This window comes from Coptis chinensis, chromosome 1 (genome assembly GCF_015680905.1).
Source record: "Coptis chinensis isolate HL-2020 chromosome 1, ASM1568090v1, whole genome shotgun sequence".
Classification (NCBI taxonomy): Eukaryota; Viridiplantae; Streptophyta; class Magnoliopsida; order Ranunculales; family Ranunculaceae; genus Coptis; species Coptis chinensis.
The window spans coordinates 4,462,093-4,485,903 of NC_141456.1; the positions used below are offsets into that span (position 1 = coordinate 4,462,093).

Below are 23,811 nucleotides of genomic sequence, written 5' to 3' on the forward strand. Positions count from 1 at the left end.
AATAGATTCGGATATGGTCGGATTCGAATTGAATCCCGTACCATTTCCAACCCTAATTTTGATGTCTAAAAATTAATTTATATCATATATTTATATATAAAAATCATTAAAATAGTGTATTTTAATAGATATAGATATCCGAATCCGAATGAATCCTAATATGGTAAAAATTTAGAGTGAGAATCCGACTGAACCCACTCCATTTTCAGCCCTAACTACCGCAAACCTTTTATTTTAATCACTGTTCTAAAATCGGTCCAGGGCCCGCGTCTCTAAAGCTAGGCGGTGTCCAACCGACTTTTATTTTAAAAATCGGTGAACCGACTTGAAGTGGGTCTGAGCGGACCGATTAGGCGGGTCTAAGCGGTCCATCAAGGGATTAAATGTCGAAAAATAAAGGCCCGTGGGGCTTAAGATTTAAATGAGTTTAAAATACTTAAGTCTAATGTAAATTATGTCAATGTCAAAGAGTATGTTTTTATATGAAGTCAATATTCTTCAATTATTTTTTTGTAATAAGTATTTTTTGTTGTGTTTATTTTTTGAATTATGATAAATGATTTTCTTTATTTCTTGTAGTATATGTGTATATTACTATATATATTAGGAAAAAACGCCTAAATGCCAAATTGCCCGCAAAAAGCTCTGCTCTAGAAGCCTAGGCACTAGCCCCACCGCCCGCCTAGCGTTTTTTAGAACACTGATTTTAATAAAGTAAGCCACCAAAATTACTTTTCTTACTTACACCGCGCCAAACTAAAATAGCGTGAAACAAAAGCAAAGTCCAAGCCCGGTTGGTCTATAAAAGAAGTTTCAAGCCCAATCCATTGTCACTCCAAGCCCAATGGCCTCCAATTGGCACGCACGTTGGTCGTGCTAGATGATGTCACCTTTTCTCTTGGTGTTACGAAAACACTCAACGTCTCAAAGTATAAAAAAGCCGGGCGAAATAGCATTTTTAAGATCTAGGAAAAAAAATCTATCTCCAATAGTTGAGTAGGTATGGAAGTGGTGTCGGGACAAGGTGGTGGAGTGGAGAGAGACAAAGGGAGTAGTAGTTCCTCCTCTCCATCTCCCACTCTAATTGTCTCCAATTTTTGGCGAGGTAAATAAAACTTATTTCACCGATCTTGTTATTCATCTTTATATTTGTAGTCACGTGTTTGTTTATTTTCAAATATAGACTTCGATTTAGAGAAAGAGAAAAGTGTGTTAGATGAACAAGGACTTAGAATTGCTGAAAATCAAGAAAACAGTCAGAAAAACAGACGAAAGCTCGCCGAAAGCACACGAGGTATACATCATTTATTAATTATTATTATTATTATTATCGGATGAGTAATTAAACTAATAATGTGCTGGCAGATTTTAAGAAAGCGTCTACGGATGAGAAATTGAGTATGTTTAATACGTTACTGAAAGGATATCAAGAAGAAGTTGATAATTTAACTAAGAGAGCAAAGTTTGGTGAGAATGCTTTTCTTAATATATATCAGAAGTTATATGAGGCTCCGGATCCTTATCCAGCTATTGCTTCAATTGCTGTAAGTTTTTTTAGTACGCCTGTGTTTTATGTGTTCGATTTATGTTGTTGCAGAGAATTTGATTGTGTTTTTTTTTTAATGTAGGAGCAAGATGTGAAAGTTTCTGAACTAGAGTCTGAGAATAGAAAGATGAAGGTTGAACTAGAGGAGTTTAGGATTGAAGCTACTCATTTGAAGAATCAACAAGCGACTATACGGAGACTTGAAGACCGCAATCGCCAATTAGAACAACAGGTTAGCATAGTTTACATGTCCTATTTATGTTTTCATGAAAAATTATAATACAACTTGGTTTATTTATTATAGTCTTGCAAAAGATGAGTTTCCCACATGCTTCCTTGAAGTTAAATTTGTTTTGGCAACCCCCTATTTTGTTACCATTACAGACTGGGGTGGATGTTGCTTTAGGTTCCTTCTGATATCTGTCATTCCCAAGTGACGTGCTGAATTTGGGTTGGCACCCTGGTCATTTGACATAAAACTCTCATAGGGGCAAGTGGGGCCAATAGTGACAGTAGGAGATGGCTTTCGCAATGTGGTATCATAGCCCCGAGGACGGGTTCATCTAATGGTGTGGGACTTTGATATTCTGAGGTTATGCTTGGGAAGCGCCTGGGTTAAGGAGGTGAGAGTTGAAGCTAGGTTTGTAGTTCTACGCCTTTAGGTTCACTCCTAGACATGGGGTTCTGATGGAGATCATTTTGCAAATCCTTAGAACCTAGGTGTTTTGCGGCAAATAGACTTTGTTGAAGTGTGATTGATCGAACCAAGCAACAAGGTCTTTTGATTTTCGCACACCTCTTATGGGGGTTAATTATGGAGACCGTAGCAGATAGTAGAAGGGCGTTGTCGCATGTACTGCTCCTTTATATAGGTTGCTACTGTATCATGGTCTGAACTTCTCATGCTTTGGCATCTGTCAGTCGAAATTTATAGATTACAATAGTAATTGTTATTATGCTAATGATTATTGTTGTTTTTCTGATTTTTTTTTTGAGATGAATTTAGATGGAGGAAAAAGTGAAAGAAATTGTAGAAATCAAGCAACGTGGCTTGGCAGAAGAGAATCAGAAAACACTGGACGTCCTTAAAGAAAGGTATACACATTGTTGTTAAAGAAAATTTGACTCGTGTTCTTGACTTTTGTTACTTTGTTTTGGTAAACATGGCTATGTGAAGCTCTCTCTCTCTCTCTCCTTTCATTTTTTCAGTTGTTTTTTGTATGCTCATGGAATGTGTAACATGTTTTGTGTTCTTATGGAGGCAGGGAGCGACTGTTGCAGGATCAGTTACGGCAAGCTAAAGATAGTGTTTCAAATATGCAGAGGCTACATGAATTTGCCCAGAGCCAGTTATTTGACATTCGTGCTCAATCAGGTATGTATATTGCCATTGCTTTAAGAATAGGTTTTGGCATTTTATTTATGTCACATGCAATGCTGATGTCTACTTTCTAAGCATTTTATATTTTTTATTCTCTCAGAGAAGCTTGCTTAATTATTTAAAAAGGTACTTATGAAAATGCGGTTATGTAACACATTCTCATTTATCTCTTTCAGATGAGGATACAGCAGCAAAGCAATCAGAAGTTAATCTTCTTATGGATGAAGTTGAACGGGCTCAGTCACGACTACTTAGTCTTGAAAGGGAGAAGGTGAAAATTAATTTGTCTTTACACCATTTCAAATGTCCCGTGATCATGAACCTTTAGTTTAGACATATATGTGCATCTTCCATCCGTTTTCTGTTATTCTTCAAGACTGTAGATTGTTCGTTGTAAACAGTCTATTGCATCTATTGATAATCGTCTTTTCATTTCACTTGAAGAAAAGGAATCCACGTGATGTCCTTTTTGGGATCAACATTAATGGAAAAAACAAAGAATTCGTGTCTAATGTCAATTATATATTAAATTATTACATGATCTTGTGAAAACACCTTATTTTGCTTTGGACTTCCCCGCAGGGACTTTTGCGCTCTCAATTAGAGACGACAAATGAAGAAAATGGAAACAAAAGGTGAGGTTTCATAAGTCAAATTCTACATCTGAATTCAATCATCCTTACATTTTAGTTTGGTAGACCCCGGTGGTGATAAATTGCATTGAATGTAAGATTAACATTGACGGTAGCTAATAAAAGGCGGTTTTGAGTGTTATCATGCTTTTCTTCTTCTTATTATGTTCCTCAGCTTGATGTTACTCTTTTTTGCATCAGTAATATGGATTCAACTACTATCCTGGAGAATTCATTGAGTGCGAAAGAGAAAATAATCTCCGACCTGAATATGGAACTTCACAATATGGAAACCACTTTGTCAAATGAACGGGAGGAACACATGAATGAGATGAAGAAGTTGAATGCATTAATCAGTCAAAAGGTATTTATTTTATTTCAATGAGACATGATTCAACAAAGAATTTAGCAATTTGAATAAGGAAAGGACAAAGTCTAATTACTTGTGTTAATTCACATGCAGTTTCTCAGATGCTATTTATTTGTTAATTTGCAGGAAACTTCTATTCAAGAGATCAAGAAAGAGCTTCAAGCAAGGCCAACTGAAAAACTAGTGGACGATTTGCGTAAGAAAGTCAAAATATTGCAGGTATTTCTGTCCTACAGAGTTTGCAGATCTGCGTTTCTTTTAATAATTTTCTTATATATAAGCAATAATTCATCTTTTTATACTTGTAATATTGCTTCTCTAACATGATACAGTTTTTTTCGCGTATGATATATTTTGGTAATACTTTATAGATTCAAATGCAGAGATGGTTTGTGAAGAATAATTCAAATATGAAAGAAATCTGGACATGGATGCACCATCAGAAAAAGATTTTTGTAGCAATAAGGGCATGTTTGGGAGCTTGTATTGTATATTCCGTACAATCCAAGCAAGAGTTCTTAGCCTTACAACATTGACCTTACAGTCTAGGGAAACCGTATAAGAAATCTGTTTGGTTCATCTGGAATTGGGTTGCCTTCATGTGAATTTAGATGTCTTAGCTTCCATAATATGTGATTCTCTCCTCCCCCAAATGACCTTGGATATTGGCAGATATTTCTATGAGAACTTTAGTTTTCCATCAAGTCGACATGAAAACTACATTACATTCCAGCATGGTGTCTTCCATTCCCGAAAAATATAAATATATCAGCTTTGCGGAAGTTCGAAGGATTCAATATTCCTGTATATGGGTGAATGAGTGAGACGCAGTGAAAGGTTTAGTTTGAGTTTCTGTCCACATTAGGAAGAAATTAAAAGAATATGATCAGTTTATGTTCTATGGCTTAAGATTATATGACCAAATTCCTTACAAGTACATTTGGATACAAAAGATATTTTTTGCTTGTACGTATCTTATGCTTATTGTATCAATACATTATTCTCTTGTTCAATTGCTTTCGTTGTAGGCAGTGGGTTATAATTCAATCGAGGCTGAAGACTGGGAAGTAGCAACTAGCGGAGAAGAAATGAGCAAGTTGGAGTCATTGCTTCTCGACAAGAATCGTAAAGTGGAACATGAACTCACACAGTTGAAGGTATGATACTAGGTGATACTTCAGTGCATATCCTATTTAGTTTTGGATTACTCTTTGCCACTTGTGTCTTATTGTTTCCTTCTACTCTTGTTGAAATCAGGTCAAACTCTCTGAGAAATCTTCTATTTTGGAAATGGCTGAAAATAAGGTTGCAGAACTAAATGCAAAGGTGAATGAACAGCAAAGACTGATAGCAAAGCTTGAAGATGATATCCTGAAGGTAATGAACACCCTAGATGCTTTTAGCGTACATGGTTATTCCGTTAAAGTAGTAATGCAGGTCGCATTCGGCAGGCAAGGGATACTGCACTTTAGTGGTAGCATTGTCCGCTGTGTGTGTGTGAACTCTGTAAGCTTTGTTTTACATTAAAAATTCATTATTTCTGTTATAGGGATACAACTCCAGCGATCGAAAGGGTATTCTTTTGAATGACTGGGATCTTCAGGAGGTGGGTGCTGCTGAATTATCGCAGGTAGTGTGTGTGTGTGTTTTTTCACGGAAGCCAGCCAATTGAGATATATCATATAGTTTGTTATCACTTTTCTATGAATCTTTATCTTTTTAGCCCATCTAGATTGCATTGTGACCTCTTGTTATGACTCTGTTAACTGGACTTACATGCATCCATTGATTATGAAAAGTGTATGTCTATTGATACACGCAACCTTCCCCTTGAATCAGAATGCAGATCAGAAGCATGTTTCTTCGGAGCAAGATCAGAGCTCGATGCTTAGGGTGATCTGCAATCAGCGGGATCGTTTCCGGAAACGCTTACAAGAGACAGAGGAGGTACATTGTTTGACCACTGCAAGTGAACACAACACAACTAGTTTTTCTTTCCCATCCATTTCATATAGTTTGATCCAATCATTGAATATAGAACATACCAGTTTGACTTTAAATTCTCCAAATGTGCCAGGAAATGAGGAAATTGAAGGAGAAGATAGGAGTCTTATCTGTAGAACTGGAAAAAACGAAAGCTGATAATGTCAAACTATATGGGAAGATCCGTTATGTTCAAGACTACAACATTGAGAAGTTAGTGTCTAGAGGATCAAAAAAGGTGCTTCCTGAATATCTTTGACAATTTCCTGTTTTTGGTCAGTTAGATTTGTATCCTAACTAAACAATGTCATCCAATTTCTTTTTATTTATTTCAGCAATCAGAAGATATAGAAAGTGGCTTCAGCTCAGATGTTGAATCCAAGTACAAAAAAATATACGAGGAAGACATAAACCCTTTTGCTGCATTCTCAAGAAAGGTCTTATTTTTTACCCGTTTTGAACTGATACTGTATTGCTCTATTTGGGTTGATCTTGTTGACCAATTATACAATTTTTACCAGTTCTGCTTTGCCTTGTCTTTTGATTAATTAAAAGACGATACATCATTCTTATTTGCATAATCCCAAAAGTTCATAAGATAAGATTTTAGTTATGTGCTACTATTCCTGTGATCTTTATATACTTCATTTCCCTTATTTAACCAAGGCATGACTAATTTCAGAATTCTGGACCAACCCTTGTCTTATTGTTATAGGCTAAATGCTTTCCGTGTCATTGCGAATCTCTCGAAGATTGATGTTCTATTCTTAACTGTTAACTGAAACTCAGATCAAGTAAATTCCTAAGTTTAGAAAAACTTTAAAGATTAAATTGATTTCATACAAAAGGTTTACAATGCTCTGTCGAAGTTAGTGGCTGTATTCCATTCCTACTTTGGTGGTAATGCAGGAGATATATCACTCTAATCCGTTACAGAAACAGCATTCGACTCATCTAGAACTTCTAGAGGTGAAATGCTTTTGTTTAGTTGATAGGGTATAAGGTTGTGTGTATTTTATTGTACTTGAAAGGCAGTCTGAAGATTCCGCTGTAAGAATTGTCTTACATGTTACATTCTTTAGTCTTGCATTTTACCTTCATAGATTGGCATTTGGTAATACTATAGTTCTTTTATGGATCAGGAAAGGGATCAAAGGTACAAGGAATTGGGGTTCAGGGACAAAATCACTCTTAGCAGTGGCCGCTTTCTTCTTGGTAACAAGTATGTGTTTTATTGTGATGCATGCAATTTTAACAATAAATTCAGTAGTTGACTTTTATTTTCCTCGACTCTTGCATGGCTGCCACATGTAACTACAAACCTGTCTACAGTTTGCGTACCCTTCAATATCACCTTGGCATAATAGATGGTTAACTATAATGGGTTCGATGCAGATATGCTAGGACGTTCATATTCTTCTACTCAATTGGCTTGCATCTGTTGGTGTTCTCCTGCCTCTATAGAATGTCTTACCTCAGCTATCTCAGGTATTTATGTGCTTCTTCCTCCTTATTCCTCCTTATGTAGTAAGGGTGTATTTGATTGCACATGGGGTATTTTTTTCATAGGAACCCACATTTAGTATAAAATTTCATGTGAAGGAGCTTAAAGGGAACCTTTTGCCAACCTGTAAGAGCTTCAATGAAAGATTCTTTCATAGAAGCTTCCCCATGCATGTTCTCATCTCGTGAAATTTATACTGAAAAGTGAGTTTCGTAGGTGAAAACTCCCACGTGTCATCAAACACTGCGTTAAGTTTGTATCTAGTGCCAAAACCTTATTGAGTTTGTATTATTGATTGTGATTCTCCTGTTCAGCACAACAAATGGCCATGATTAATCATCAGGGGAGATGGGACTCTTCTTCAGACACTTCATTTTCCTCCAATGTGTGAGCTTATTACTGCAATTTTGAGTTCGCTTGCTGAGCTTGCAATGACTGCATAGATAAATCCATCAGCTTGTAGATATCAGCAGTTGCAGGTGTTTTTCCCCGTTTCTTAGCATGCTTTTGCACTGCAAATTGCCCGTAGTAATTCTAGTTCCGAAACTTGAACTCCATGTTGGTGGTGTGGACGCTGCAAGCATCAAAAGTGTTAGCTGGAGTGTGGGGAAAGCTGTAAGTTGCATTCAGGGAGTGAGAAGTTTTGGGGTGAAGCAGCTCCATAGGAAAGTATAAAATCTTGTAATTATCACATATGTTGTATTCATTTGGATGGGTCTGAGACTGAGTAATGAGAAGTTTAACAGTTGGCTTACACAATTAGGAAATTTAATGTCACTTCCACTGTATTAAGCTCGATAATCGAACTACTGAAGCATATTGTATGTACTGCTAAATTTAGGAAGCGAAAGTTACAAATAACAAAACATTTCATCATCGCAAGCTTTACTAAGAGAAATCAGTTCGGATTCGTTCTCCACACTGGTATTGGTAGCAACTAGCGACTGTTGCATATACAATGGCCATGATTATCCATGTTCCGAAAATTAACTTATTAGAGTATTCTTCCCTTTAAGACAAAGACAACAAAGATAATGGCACATGTACAATGGCCATGATTATCCTTGGGGAAGAGGCGGCGATTAAGACTTAATCACTTGATGCGTTTCCTTGCAATTGGCGAGATGGTTGTTTCATAGTTCATACTTTCATCTTATTTAAAAATTGATTCAAAACTAGGTCAAGACAACTTTCTTACCCTAATCCTCTCACCTTGTACCATTATTAAGGTGTGCGCTATAGATAAACTATAAAGGCGTGGCTTACCTTACGTAAGAAAGGCTTACATAAGTACTCTGCCCACTCGTGGATACTGACAATGATATGCATTTTAAGAATCTAATCCCCTTAAAATTCTCCAATCACGGATAATCTCTTCACTTCACTTTTTCAGTCCTCACTTATTATATAGATTTATAACTGCACCTTTTTTCTGCTCTCCTCCACTCTCTCAGCACCAAATGGCTAACTTAAACCCCATCATCTTAGCATGGTCTTAAACCCTCTTTTTTTTTTTTTTTTTTTTTTTTTGATGACTGAGTTTGTAGTACACTTGGCAGGGGATCAGGAGAAGATGGGCAGTTGGGTATTGGGGATAATGAAGATAAAGAATGGGTTTGCAGTATAAAGGCTCTTGAGTCTCAGAAAATTTCTGCTGTAGTTGGTGGAAGTAGAAACTCACTTGCTATATGTGAAGATGGCAAGGTTTGTTACTTTTTTTTTTCATTTTTGTTTTCTAGTTCTGTTTACTTGTTCTTGGTGATTGGTATATTTCTTTTTTCAGTCATTTCATGTATGAGTATATTTTGTTTTCAATTTTTATGCATTTTGGAATTATAGTTATTTACATGGGGATGGAATCAAAGAGGAACATTAGGTCATCCCCCAGAAACCAAAACTGAAAACATTCCAAGTCAAGTTAAAGCTCTTGCAAATGTCAAGATTGTTCAGGTGAGACCCAAAAAATAGTTACTTTTGAATTCAAATGGAATTGGAGTGACTGTTTTAAGCATTTTCGATTTGGGTGTGTGATATCAGGCAGCTATTGGTGGGTGGCATTGCTTGGCTGTAGACGATAAAGGCCAAGCTTATGCTTGGGGTAACGTCTAGAACATGTTTCTTACTTGTGTTACTGGGTTTGTTTTGGAAAATTGTGAGTTGGGGATATTATGTGTTTGTCGAATAAGAAATAGTGTGTTTAATGCAGGTGGAAATGAATATGGTCAGTGCGGTGAGGAACCTGAACGGAAGGACGATACCACTAGAACCATGAGGAGGGATATTGTGATCCCTCAGCGATGTGCTCCGAAGCTTTCAGTTCGTCAGGTGATTGCTTTATAGATTTCTTTTGTAACTGCTCACTTGTTAGTCTGATGAAGTTGCCAGGAGAAGTGTGCTCTGCTTGTGCAGCGGACACCCTTTACTCGTTAAACTGGGCTGAGTGGCCAATTGCCTGCCTGATCACTGTTTTAGGCACCGTTGCCTGGACAAAACATGTTCATTATTCGTATCAAATCTAAAAATGTCAAAACATGTTTCACGATTGTCAAGCAGCTCCAGTTGAGACCTTCTAGTTCTAGACTTTTAGTAGATTGATGGATCAATGTCCCTTAGTCACCAAAAGGTTTTTATTCCCTTTAAGACTACTAACTTTTCATTATGTTGCTTTACCCTGATATTTCTGAAAATGCAAGTTTTCTCTCCCCCCCCCTCCAAGACACACGCACACAAACGATCACAGAAACAAAGAATTGTTAGTTAGCGTGTTTTCCACTGGAGTATTATTTATCATGATATATGTAATACTCTACCCAACATCTGCTCATGGTTGTTGTAACTTGTAAGAGGAGTTACAAAAGCATTCTAAAACTTTGGCAGGCACGTTATGTAGCATCTGGGCTATTAAATCGTTGATCGGTGAGTACTCGCTACTCGCTAAGCCGACCCGATTAACAATTTAATCCTCGATCACAATCGGGCTCAAAAACTCCCCGAGTACTCGGCTGATTAGCCCCGATTAGCCGATTAATACGTGCCGTTTAGCCGATTAGCCAAGTAATTGTGTTCACTATTTCAACTATTTCAATGTTAAACATCGAACTCGACATTTCACCGATTCGATCAACCCTCGATTCTGTAAAGTTCTACACTTTAATCATATTTATTTTAGTTGATTGAGTGTTTTAATTGTGTATTGATTGATTGATTGGGTTCTTAATTGGCTCCATTATGTTGGTATTTCAAAGTTAAATATATTTAATAAGTATTTGTAAAGAAATATAGTGTTATGGAAAATCGCCAGATTAATGCCGATTAATCCCCGACCGATTACACCTACTCACTACTCGCTCTTAAAATGAGTAGCGACCAAGTAGTGATTTAACTGCATTGTGTAGCATTTTCTCTAATTGTGTATGTCAAAATGAATGTCTTGCTGCTCAGGATTAACTTTTTGATTGCTTATGTTTTAGGTAGCTGCTGGAGGTACTCACTCTGTTGTGCTTACAAATGAGGGGCACTTATGGACATGGGGTCAGCCGTGGCCACCTGGAGATATGTATGTATTCTTACTTGATTGTCATTATCTTTAAATCTTATTTCATGTACTTTTCTACCTTTATTATTTTGTGTAGTGCATTTTACCCATTTTACGGGATTCTTCATGTGCACTTATGAATTCACATTTGTTTGTCATAGAAAACAGATTTCCACCCCTGTACGAGTTCAGGGTCTTGAAAAGGTGAAGCTTATTGCTGTTGGCGCATTCCACAATCTGGCACTTCTAGAGGATGGGATGTTGTGGGCATGGGGTAACAATGAGTATGGACAACTTGGAACTGGGGATACCCAACCAAGATCTCAACCTATTCCTGTTCAAGGGCTTTCTGGTCTGGCTTTGGTTCGTAATTGAACTCATCCCTTTACTACTATTTTGATTTCCACAAGTCCAATCTAATACAGTAGAGTTTTATTCTATTTTTTTTAACAAATAGAAGATATTTTTCTTTGTTTTAATTTAAATTTTAGCCTAAATTTTATCATTGACAAAGTACAATGCTCTTTATAGTAAGTAACTAAGTATCACTATTTGGCGCCCTTATTAGTGTTAAACCAAGTCTAAAGGGAGTGAGTTGGTCTCACTTAAACATGTCATGACAACCAAATTAAACAATCATCTCTTATGTGTTTACAGACATTTAGAGTGATTTTGCAGTGCAAGTATGGATTATAAGTTGTTAAATGATTTTAGTGAAGGTTAGTTGTCTTAATTGTTCAGCTATAGACAACAATATGATTGACAATCTTTCTGTGTTCATTAATTGGCTTGCTCATAAAAAAATAGTAGTAAAAGTGTAACTTGTTGACATGCATGCGAGGGTAGTGCCGAAATGGTGTTTTCTCAGCTAAATGTACTCGGGATGGGGACAGTTTGACCATTCCCTTTGTGAGCATATTAAATATCTTAAGGTTAGCACATTGTTTGGGTACAAAAGCTGAAAAGTCTAGCATGCTGTGTTGCATATGAAATAGAGTATCAATAATCTCTTCCTTGCCAGTCTGGACTTCAGAACACTGATTAGCTTTAAGAGGAAAAATGTTGATTAGTAGACTCTAAGATCCCTTCTTTTGTGATTTATTAAGCCTCCCAGTACTGACTATTCTTTGTTTTTATGGTTATTTTATCTTTTTGGTGTTATGTATTATTTTATCCCAAGGAGTCTAATGAACTTTGATATTCCCAGGTTGATATTGCAGCTGGAGGATGGCATTCTACTGCATTGACAGATGAGGGAGAAGTACGTATTTCTCTGCTATGGTGCAAGTGGCCTTTGTAACTAGCAATGCATTTATCAGTTCTGTTAGTGTGGAATTTCGTTATATTTTCTTAATTATTTTGGTATGAGTAAGGTACTTGTGATACCCAGATTTTATCTTTTTGTTAGGTATATGGCTGGGGAAGAGGTGAACATGGGAGGCTTGGATTTGGAGATGACAAAAGCAGTAAAATGGTGCCACAGAGAGTTCAACTCCTAGTAGGGGAGGACATAGTCCAGGTACTACCAGACAACCTGTTCTGTATCAATCATCTTGTTCAAGTTCCGACTATCAACATGTTAACTATTCATAGTTCTCATTATTCATCTTAGGTGTCTTGTGGAGGAACTCACTCAGTTGCATTAACACGTGATGGGCGTATGTTCTCAGTAAGTAAGAGTATTTCAGTTATGGTTCATCTTACTTGCTAAGCGTGGTTGATGTTCATTTATATCTTGCTTTCGGTTATCTTGATTTGCACTCAGTTCCCTGTTTACATAATATGCACCAAATTTATAATTCCGTTCATCTAATGCTAACAAATATTTTACTGCCCCAGTTTGGACGTGGAGACCATGGACGTCTTGGTTATGGACGAAAAGGGACAACTGGTCACCCTACAGAAGTTCTCATCAACATTCCTCAACCAAGGAATCTAAGCAATATTGGGACAGGGCAATGGTGTGCAAAGCTTGTTGCTTGTGGAGGCCGTCATACTCTAGCAATAGCTACCTGGCAAACTGAAGAATTAGAACAATCACAATGAAGGAAATTTGCTTTGCCAAAACTTTTGTATTTCTGAGATCTGTGACAAACGCATAAACTTGAATAATTTATAAGAAAGTGCATACATGAATCTCTTTCAAACCAAAACTTATATGCATACAACCTTTCAAACAGAAACTGATTCCTGCAACTGGCCATTGAACCGGACTTCTCTGGCTCTGGAGCTCCGATGTTGCAAACGTTGATGTAAAACTTCAGACATCTGGCTGAAAAATTCAGCATCCCATCTATGAATTAATAAAGGGTCTTCAGCATAGCAGATGTATATAGATGTAACAGCACTTTCCACAACCACCAATGCTAGTCCAACCTGAAATGCAGAGAAGGCTATATTATAAGCAAAGAAAAATGACTGAAATGCAGAAAAGAAAAGGCTATATTATAAGCAAAGAAAAATGATGAATAAGGAACAAAAAACTGGGCTGTTCACCAATTTATTGAAAAATCTGAACATCCTCACTGTGCTGCTCAGTCTGAGATGATCAAATTGATTCAATGGGAAACCAGGTCTGGGAATGTAGGTAAGTAGGTAACACAACAGCTCCTTGGTTTGCGTACTCACTCAGTGTATGGGGAAGCAACACTACCAGGATTTCACAAACACATCAAGTTGGTAGTATTACTTAACAAAGATAAAGGAGGAGGACCATATATGACCTTCAAGACCTATAAACGACCAGAGAGCTCTGACCCTCAAGAAATGACAACATTTAACATACACTTAGATATTAAATAGAGAGTGAAAGTAGTAATGCTAAACATTCAAGATTAGTCACCAATAGAACCAACACAATACTCACCAAGATCATTCCCATCAGCGTTGCAGTAAATCCAATCATAATCACCCTATCCCTATCTCTAAACCAAGTCCACAGCCCTGAGCAGGTACCAGTAATAAGCCCACCTAAGATAGTGCCCATCATCAGAACTGCACCTGAACAATCATAGGCAACAAGGGCTTCAACGCCAGTTGACTGAAATAGTTCCCAAGCATCTCTTGCTGAATGATTGAAGCTTTTACCATAAACTGCGATCTGGAGAGACGCGAGTAGAATTATATTATAGCTAATGAAGGGAAAAGAGAGTACGGGTCAATTAGTTTCGGCCTTCTCTTTCACTTTTTATATAGGAAGAATAGTCGGTTTACAATATAATGTCTAATGTCTCACTTAGAACCCTAACACAGAGAATAAATTATAAACTTCGGTCAGGCCTACATATATCATTTGTGTTATTTTTTCCAATGTAAAGTTGTATCCCACTCTGAAATATTGTAGTCCATGAAAATGAATGGAACTTAGAACTGTATCACCTTAAAGAAATGTATCATCCAATGTCACCATTCAAAATACAGAAACAAAAAAGATACTTGGTTTTGTAATTCTATTCTGGATCATATTTTTTAAAAATTTCATCCAATTTGAGCTCTGCACCATGACGCATGTGATATTTTGAAGGTTAATTATAATGGAGACAAGAGATAAGAGGCAATGTGTGATCCAGGAAGCCTGTGAGTCTGTGACCTAGATGGGGCACTAAGTTTCAAAATGGAACTACAAGAATCTGTATCCAGGAGTAAACGAAACTGAATCAAACGCATCTTCACAAACATAACATACAAGTGCCTCTACCGATCCAACATTCCCCAGTAACAAAATCATTAAAGGCTTATGCCTTAAAAACTGAAATATAAACGAGAATCTTCACCAATTCTTCAAGTACATACAACTTTTTACTTATAGAGACGTCACAAGACTTACGACTTAGTAAGGCACATGCCTTCAGCTGAATTTTTAGCCTACACCATATTTCGTTTGCTGGTATCCTTTTATTACAATTATAACTTTGTGTGGTCCCTTTTCTAATGAGAACAATTTTTAGGTTGCTCTTTAATAAACCACAAAAGGGTGAGTTTTCAGCCTGGTTTGTGGCCAAAATAAAAGGTTACACCAAAACAATAGATAAGGGCAATCAAGAATCCCAATAACATGTCAAGCATGTCGCACTAGAAATGTGTAACCTATATACTCAATAATCACTTCAAGCCAAGTGTAATAACTAATAAATAATCAAAAAAGGAATGATATTCCAACTGAAAGAAGACTTGAGGGACAAAAGGCAAACAAAGTCAATGGTTGCTCGTTTGAAGGGGAAGATATAGTAAATCACTTGATTCTTACATTTTATCGTTTTAAAATTTTAGAGTGGTAAAAGAAATAGATGCTTAAAGCAAAGGAGTCACCTGAACATATGCGTACTTGTTAAAAAACCGAACAAGTGTCTCGACAAGATGAAAGAAAAAATCAACACAGCAGAGCAAACACTCATTGTTGCCGATCTTGGACCGCAAACCCCTGATCTGGAACATACAAAGCATATAGATCAAATAATATTACACTACAATAGAATAATCAAAGTAGTCACGGGGAATTCATTTGATAGTGAATTCCAGGACTAGTCAACCAAAGATCAGGACCTATGTTTCTACCTCCCACCGCATTGTCCGGATAGCAGCTGTGAAGAGTGATCCGTAGCAGATGCTTCCAAAAGAAGTAGTCACAGCATGCCTAAGAGACTTCATCAAGGGTTTAGGTGGCATGGATGCTGCTTGTCGACCACCGTGGATAAGAACAAGAAACACCATACCGGATACAATAACATGTACTGTATTACAGAAGACAGCACCTGTCCAAAATAAACTCACTGACAGCACCTGCAAAAATAAATGAAAGCATATATCAATGTTATTGCCTGAACAAAAAATCTGATGCCCCCTGCCTGTATTCTCATGATAATAAACAGAATAAGAGCAAAACTTGCCAGCTCACCACAAGTAGCCACCAACTTCCACCATCACCCAGGCTCATAGCAACAACACCAGCTGCTCCAAATGACCATATCACCATCCATAAAAGCATGACAAACATGAATATATAGGCTACTCTCAAGACTTCAGGAAGGCTCCAGACCAGCTTCACAGCTTTTTGTAACACGAGCATGGTAAATGGAAGTCTGCGGGAGGTTGCATCAGTGGTTACTAGCAAATATTTTATAGTAGCGCTCATAACGCTTCCTTGGATAACAAGTACTTAACACACGACCAAAAAAAGCATTAAAAAAACAAATCCAATTGAACAGTAGAAATCTATACGAACTTGCAGTCATACCTTTCTACGACGGATATAACATACAAAAGTTGCACAGATGCTCCAATGGCAAATGCAACACCCCAGAAAATCTCATGACCCCAAAAACACAAAACACTGATAACAGCAAGATAAGTAGTCAAAACATGTACTGAAAGTTTCATCATCTGGTTTGCTTTAGAACCAAGCAAAGCCAACCATAGCCATCCAAGTAATGTTCCCACACCGCCAGCAACAGCGTAATACCTCCAATACGTTTCCGTTAAGTTTGCTTTAGTCTTAATCCATTTGTCTGTGAACTTATCAATATTTAGCCTATCTGCTCTCTGAAATCTATTAATCCCAAACACACCAAGAAATACACCTAACAAAATCAAATGCACTACAAATATACCCAACCAGAAAACATCTCTCCAGTGTCTGGAATGTTCAGGTGCCATTCCAGGAGATGGTGTTCTACTACCAATATCGCCGCTTCTTCGTATTCTCCCACCATCCTGTGAAAAATTACACAACCCCACTTCACATTTAAACATTCCTAACACCCCTTTCTCAAAAATTTAGAAACTTTACCATAAATTGAACAAGAAATTGATAATTGGACAAAAATATACCTGTTCTGTGGTGGGAATTGAAGCAAAATCTGTGTCGGAAGAAGGGGTGGGAGAGTCACTCATTGTCTGTTTCATTCATGTAATAATTTGAACAACAGAAGTTGCATTATTATTAGTATTATGAGATCAATTACAGAAAAAAGAAGTGGAATCAATAGCGTGAAGACCAAGGGAGAGTCAATGTGTGAAAATGTAAAGTTTTTAATGGAGACAAAATGTTCAACGGCTAAAAGAGGGAACTCAAATATTAATAGGGAGTTTTTAAAGGATTGGTTTAGAAGTTAGACAGTTTTTTCATTGGTTGGTTTGTTTGTTTGTTTGTTTCCCACTTGTGAAATTTTTAGTAGTGACTTGTTGCCGGCTTCCATGTGGTTGCATTCTTTACATTTTGTCTTGTTATTCTTGTGGATTAACTTTCGTTATTTGCCAAAGAAATGTGTACCTCGTTTTTTTTTTTTTTTTGATAAAATGTGTACCTCGTTTTTATGGTATGCATAGAAATGAAGTTGAGAAAATCTCTATATGCCTATATGTATTTCAATTGTAAATAAATTTATTCGTCGACAAGTCTAACATGTCCAGCTTGCCCGTGAACAAATCAAAATGATAAGAGCATTCCCAATGCAGGTGGATATAGTAGGAATGTGACTTTATTCACTTCTTTATGGTTCAAAATTTTGCCCAATGCAAATGTGAATATTTCGGTGACTATTTTCCCAAGTCAAAACGAGGGTGAAACCTTCAACCGAGATAGTGGCTAAGTTGTGAACTTCAGACGGGATGTTGAATTCCGTCTCGCGTGTTTTCAATTTTTTTTTTAAACTTCAGACGGAATGTTTCATTCCGTCCGGCGCGTTTATTTCGATTTTTACATTCAGACATAATCCAACATCTCGTCCGATATTATTTTTCACATTTGCATTGAGCAGCCTCACCTTGCTTTTCACCAAAACGGTGGAAAAGATGGGAAGCACTGCCTACCTAGGGGTGAATATTTGTGATTTGCATTGGAAATGCTCTAATACGGAGTCGAAAGATATAGATTTTGAATTTTGATTGGAATATGTTGGAATTTCGAAATCCCAAACTAAGTCGATCGAGACTCTAGAGACAACAACTTATACGCATGTAGCCCGGACAGGATTCTGGTGGTTGTATCGGAAGGTTTTATTCGCTAACACCTATAGCCATGATTTTGTTGTTTGGGTCTTTGGGATCCACAATATAAAGCTGTCAGCAAGTTGCCTCAATATTAGACACAATCGCCACAATATAAGTGGTAACTGCTCAGTGCCAGGGGGTAAGGGTGGAATTCGAGCTAAACAAGCCGAGCTTTACCATGCTCAAGCTCGGCTCGCTAATTACACGAGCTTTAAATTGAGCTCGAGCTCAGCTCATATAGTTAAACGAGCGAGCTCAAGCCAAGCTTAAATGAGCCAAGCCCAAGCCGAGCCCGAACCACTCGGTTATTTTACACTATAAATATGCTATTTGAGCTAAACGAGCCGAGTTTCATCAAGCTCATTTGTTACATGAGCTTTAATTTGAGTTTGAGCTCGGCTCATATAATAAACGAGCGAGCTCGAGCCGAGCTTAAACGAGTCAAGCCCAAGCCGAGCTCCGAGCCCTCGGCTCAAATTCCACCCTTACCAGGGGGCGGCACAAGACACTTTGGGCCTAAGCGAAAGTAAAAAATAGGCCTTCTCATATCAATAAAATAATTTTTGTTTATCATGTTATTGCAGTGTATCAATTTCTTTTATCAGAATCTGAAGTTAAAATTAGAACAATATACAGTGAAAAGTTTAAAATATTTCTTTTTTATATAAAATTAAGGTGTTGAAAAACTTTCGAGATTTAAGGAATTGAAAATTAAAGTATTTATGACTTAATTTTTTATTTAAAATTAGAAAACTGTAGTTTGAAGAAAATAAATTAGTAATGGCTCAATATATATACAAGACTTAATTAAATTATTTATGCAATTTTGAACATATATGATATCTTGACAAACCCGATGTAATAATAAATTTATAGTTCACTTAATCCATTAAGTAATTTTTTGTTGAATCAAAAAAGAAAAATATGATAATCAAGTTCTTTGGCAAATTCATGTGCATCCCCCTCTATAGAAAAAATAAACAGTAACACATAAATGATAGTTATTGTAAAGTTTGATGTTAAACACTTAAACCCACACTTGGTTAGAGGTAGGGGTGCAAGTGGATATCCAAATATTCGAATCCGATTCGAATTCGTATTTGAAAAATCGGATATTATCCAAATTTTTTGGATATCGGATTCGGATAATTTTTTATGTTCGAACTGGTTTCGGATTCGGATGCAGATATGGCACTGCATCCGAAAATATCCGATCCGATTTAAAATTTTAATAGTTATTATATATATATATATATATAATTTATTTATTATTGTATAAAATATTATATAAAATCATAAACTAATAATATAAAACTATAATAACAAAATAATAATAATAAATGACAAATATATATATTTATAATAGTTTTTATAGTGGTAAAATGAATTATTCAAAGCAGATAAAATTTTAATTAATATTAATTTTCGGATCGGATATTATCCGAAATCGGATTCGGATAAAAAATTTAATATCCGTCGGATTCGGATTCGGATATAGGCATATCCGAATCCGAACCTATCCGTTTGCACCCCTAGAGGCTTGGAGTAATCAAAAGAGCCACAACAAATTGAACTAAGTGATTTTTAATTTTTTTAAAGTTTACTCACAAAACTATAATTAATTTGGATAATGAATTGGGGGCTTTTGTCTGCTTCTTTACTTTGTGTGTGTGTGTGTGTGTGTGTGTGTGTGTGGCTCATCATGCAGTGTGTATTGGCTCAAAAGCAGATTTGTGCTGGTTTTGGCTATATATATATAGGCATTAGGGCCGGCCCTGCGTTTGAATGCCCAATGCAAGGTTTGCAGAATGAAACTTTTATTTCATTTTTTTTTGGGTCGCAGTATTTAGGTTGAGTCCAATGGTTTGCCACTCTCTATCTCTATCCCTCAAAATAACAGTGTTATATGGATAGAAAATAGGTTTGGGTGAACCAATCGTTTAAACAATCCAACGCCACTTGAACTGGCGCGGTTTGAAACCCATTTTTTTTCACACCACTTCGACCAGCGTAAAATGGAAAAAAAAAAAACCTACACCACTCCAAGTGGCGCCATTTGGGTTTTTACAAACCACGTCATTTCAACTCGCGTAGAATGCACTCTCTATTCCTCAATAATACTCTCTATATATGGAGAGTTATATAGAGATAGGGGGAAAAAACCACCGCCACTCCCTCCGCTTTTGAGGGAATGGGAGCCATTGCACCTAGCCTTACACCACATTTTATGGGATTGACACTCTTTTGGTAAAATTGTATATGAATAATAGTTATTTCCTATATGTCATTTTACGCCCCCACATGCCCGATAGTTCTACGGTAGTGAGTTTTCGTGAAATCTTACATTCTATGACATCGAGTTGCCGCAAGATCCCACAATTCCACGATATCGGGTTTCTGCGAAATCCTACATTCCACGACAGCGAGTTGCCACGGAGGATTTTTTTGTTATTTTTTTTTTCACTTCAAATTTTGAACACACACGGAATACGAATACTTCATATTTTTCTTTAGAGCTTCTTCATACGCTCTAAGAATAACATCAAACCCATGGAAAATAATATACAATCGAGGCAGTCTTGCTATCTTGCGGCAAATTTTTTCATACCCTCTAAATTTTTTTTGTGATAAAGTTGATGAAGAAGAGTTTCGGTAATTAATACAAACAAATACTCTATTGTGGCGAACACAACCATCTCCCGGTAGCTGACTTTTTTTTGCAGTGGCTATAAAATAAAAATTAAAACAAAAAAGGACTCACGATATAACACCCCGTGTTTTAGTTATCTTATTTTAATAATAATAATAATAATGAATAATATATAAAATAATATAGGATAACTATCAATTAAGGATAAGAGTCCTGTAAGTAATAGATAAGTGTTGTCCTTGTTTTCGGGAGTTTTCTCACGTAGAGTTTTTGGGAAAAAAACTCAGCGAGGGTTTTAGAAAAAAATGGGAGTTTTACTGAAGGAAGGAAATGAAGTTTTTCCTGGTAGCTGGTTGATAATCGGAGAGCGCTACAGGTGAGTAGTTATTTGGCTATTTCACCGGATTTATAGTTTTTCGCATATAGTATACTGTTTAATGTTTCTGTTTTTACTGTTCATTATATTGTGTTGATTCGACGTCGTGTTGTCGAGTTGTTAAAACTCGAGTGAATTCGGATTTGATATAGACTGTCGAAACTCTGTGGAGGCTAAGAAATCCACATTTGGACTGTCCAAGCTTTATGGGCGCTAATGGCGTCGCCCAAACCAGTACCGAATTTTTTTTTTTGGCTTGTTGAACTTTCTGTATTTGTTGTTGGTGTTTGGTTGTGGACTGATGAGGGTCGAGTGGGGGCAGTGAAGCTTGGAGGCGTTAATGGCGCCGGCGGTTGGGCTGTTTTGGTTTAATTGGTTGTGGTGTTTTGTTGGTGATGGGTTGGTTAATTTAGGTTTGGGGGTAGTGTGAGTGTGGGGATGTATATGGTGCTGTCGAGTGGAGCTTGAGACACCATTAATGGTGGCCAAATTATCTGATCTAGGTTGATGAAGAGGTTGATTTAAATGCTTATAGGATTTTGGCTTTTGTAAAAGTGGTAGGGTTGTCGCGGGTTCAAAACCGCGGGGTCAAAATGGGTGGTCGAGTGGAGATGGTGGTGGCGGATTTTGGGTGGTCACTTGAGTCCGGAGGAAGGAGATGACGACCGGGCTTGGGCCCTGGTCGGTTTATTTCGGTTTGGTTGGTTTGGTTGGGCCGAAATATTTTAGTTTTGTTTGGGCCCGGTTTGTTTTAGTTGGTTGGTCCATTTTCTTTTAAGTCTTTGGGCCAGAACTTAGATTGTTTTGTTGGGCCGGTTTCAGTTTAATTTTCGGGCCGAACTCAGTTGTGTTTTGGGCCAGTTCAGTATAAATTTTTGGGCCCGTTTCTAATATTGCTTGGGGCCAGTCCATATAACTTAAAATAGATCTAATTGGGTCTTTAAATGTTTAGACTTTCGGGTTCTAAGGTTTGGGCTCGGCTAGTTGGGTCCGAACCGTTTCCGTAGTCATGAGCCCATGAGCCATGCACATTGACCTTAGCCATGAACCATGGCTATGACCCTGAACCTGTCGAACATGGAAACGATAGTTTGACTCTGACCTTGGACTGTTGACTTTGACGGTTGACGGTTGACTTTGACTTCGACCATGATGGTTGACTTTGACCAGGATTGACTTTGACCATAGTTGACTTTTGACTAGGGTTGACTTTGACCAGTTAACTCAATTTGATCTTTTAACTCGGATTATGATTTGGGTTATTAAGATAGGTCTAGGGCTATTAGCTTGCTTGGCTTTAGGCTAAGACCTTTATATATACGTGTGTATGTGTATTAACTGCTATGTGATATTTCAGTTTTTGTGATATGCAACGTTATGACACTAAGACATTCATGAAATTAATAACGCGTAAACCAAAAATAATTGAATCAAGATATTCCTACGTTCTCTGAAATAATTTATGCAATAAAATACAATAATGCGTAAACAAAACTTACCGCACCCTTTTAGAACTCTCCACGCCTCAAGTTTTGGAATTGAGTTTTATGACTGATGATGTCATATGTTAGGTGGGCATTTATTGAATGTGCCATAAATGGCCCGTTAGTGTTATATAAGGGTATTCATTGAATGTGCCATGAATGACCTTCGCATTCATTGAATGTGCCATGAATGACCAGGATTAGATGAACCGCCTCTAAAGAGGAACTAAGGTATTCGCCTTTTGCAGTTAGTTGTATTCCTCGAGTGTACGGAATGTAGGATTGAGTATTCCTTGAATGTGGCGGGAATGACCCAGACATTCATTGAATGTGCCATGAATGGCCCGTTAGTGATATGATAGGTATTCCTTGAATGTGGCGGAATGACCTAAGGTATTCATTGAATGTGCCATGAATGACCTGAGTTTTGTGCCCAAAAGAGGTCGTGGAAATATGTGTATGAAAGCCGTAGATGGCTATGATATTGTGGTATTTGGTGGGAGAGGCACACATGAAATGTGATTTGGCAAATGTGTGGAGTGCAAATCGTGGAAGTAGGTACTAAAGGGTGGGTGTATAAGAAAAGTAATTGATTAATTGATAAGAGAAATGGATTTGTTTATACAAGTGTGCTTGGGTTTACTTTTGAATCCATATAGGATATCTACATATGTTATATACAAGTTCTAACTTTCTTTTGCAGGAGGGTAGGACTTAATAATATTTTTGCAGGGACGCGGTCCTACCCTTATACAGCAGCGGATATCGGTAAGTGTAATGCAATTAATTAGATATTAAAAAGAGTTATTTGAATGAGTTAATAAAAATGGAAGTTTTGCTTGGGAAGAAACTATGCCGGTTGAGATGACAGAACTACCTGTCTTCCAAGCTGAGAATGATTAGGGTATGATAGAGTTAAAGTGTTAGTTGGATAAGAAAAGTTTTGAAAAGTTTATATGTGTTTTAGTTCACTCATACCAAAGAAAATTCAATTTGTCGACCCATGTTTGCTTTGTTTTGGCAACGTGGGTGTGTTCTTGGGAACATAGGTGGAAGGCAAAGTGGAACCGCGCGTGTGATTGAGATTAGATTCGTGGAAGCGAGCACGGGAGTTTAGTTTATTAGGTCCGATCTTTTGGAAGGATGTAATAATGTAGGGTTACATTTTTATACGACATGAGAATCTGATGTTGGAAATTGTTATTCTTAAAGTTTGTTTATGTTTGTATTGGGATGGAAGAAAGTTTTTAATAAAGTGATAGTTGAGAATTTGGAGATTTTGTTGTTAAGTTGATCCCCGTTGTGTTGTGTGTTTTAGGTTTTGATATGTGTTGATCCCCGGCCATAAAAGGGTTTTAGACAA

At 37.1% G+C, this 23,811-nt stretch overlaps 3 protein-coding genes across 5 annotated transcripts; 2 read left to right on the forward strand and 1 right to left on the reverse strand.

Annotated features, from left to right (window-relative positions):
* Positions 1–845: 845 nt before the first annotated feature.
* On the forward strand, positions 846–8,292 carry LOC147521483 (protein CASP). 3 transcript variants are annotated; one of them, XM_086569662.1, is made up of 19 exons: positions 846–1,105; positions 1,184–1,294; positions 1,366–1,544; positions 1,629–1,778; positions 2,553–2,641; positions 2,812–2,921; positions 3,104–3,198; positions 3,510–3,562; positions 3,761–3,923; positions 4,056–4,148; positions 4,958–5,086; positions 5,187–5,306; positions 5,479–5,559; positions 5,769–5,876; positions 6,007–6,150; positions 6,248–6,349; positions 7,055–7,134; positions 7,308–7,400; positions 7,731–8,292. In XM_086569662.1, exons 1-19 carry the CDS (start codon positions 1,003–1,005, stop codon positions 7,750–7,752), a joined length of 2,025 nt encoding a protein of 674 aa, XP_086425788.1. In that variant the 5' UTR covers positions 846–1,002; the 3' UTR covers positions 7,753–8,292. The 3 variants fall into 3 exon arrangements, 2 of the variants coding, with proteins under 2 accessions (XP_086425788.1, XP_086425796.1); XM_086569670.1 differs by having other exon boundaries at positions 5,479–5,535; XR_015200568.1 differs by lacking the exons at positions 7,308–7,400; positions 7,731–8,292 and having other exon boundaries at positions 6,007–6,149; positions 6,246–6,349.
* Positions 8,293–8,582: 290 nt separating this feature from the next.
* Positions 8,583–13,104, forward strand: LOC147521484 (ultraviolet-B receptor UVR8-like). The gene is made up of 11 exons (XM_086569742.1): positions 8,583–8,908; positions 8,976–9,120; positions 9,256–9,366; positions 9,454–9,514; positions 9,623–9,741; positions 10,887–10,972; positions 11,113–11,314; positions 12,159–12,212; positions 12,360–12,470; positions 12,564–12,620; positions 12,791–13,104. The coding sequence occupies exons 1-11, from the start codon at positions 8,877–8,879 to the stop codon at positions 12,995–12,997; spliced, it is 1,185 nt and encodes a 394-aa protein (XP_086425868.1). The 5' UTR covers positions 8,583–8,876; the 3' UTR covers positions 12,998–13,104.
* Positions 12,995–17,085, reverse strand: LOC147521485 (Plasma-membrane choline transporter family protein). Its single transcript, XM_086569675.1, has 7 exons — positions 16,778–17,085; positions 16,185–16,660; positions 15,846–16,029; positions 15,506–15,730; positions 15,260–15,376; positions 13,818–14,051; positions 12,995–13,327 (listed from the first exon to the last, which is right to left on the reverse strand). The coding sequence occupies exons 1-7, from the start codon at positions 16,850–16,852 to the stop codon at positions 13,124–13,126; spliced, it is 1,515 nt and encodes a 504-aa protein (XP_086425801.1). The 5' UTR covers positions 16,853–17,085; the 3' UTR covers positions 12,995–13,123.
* Positions 17,086–23,811: the final 6,726 nt, after the last annotated feature.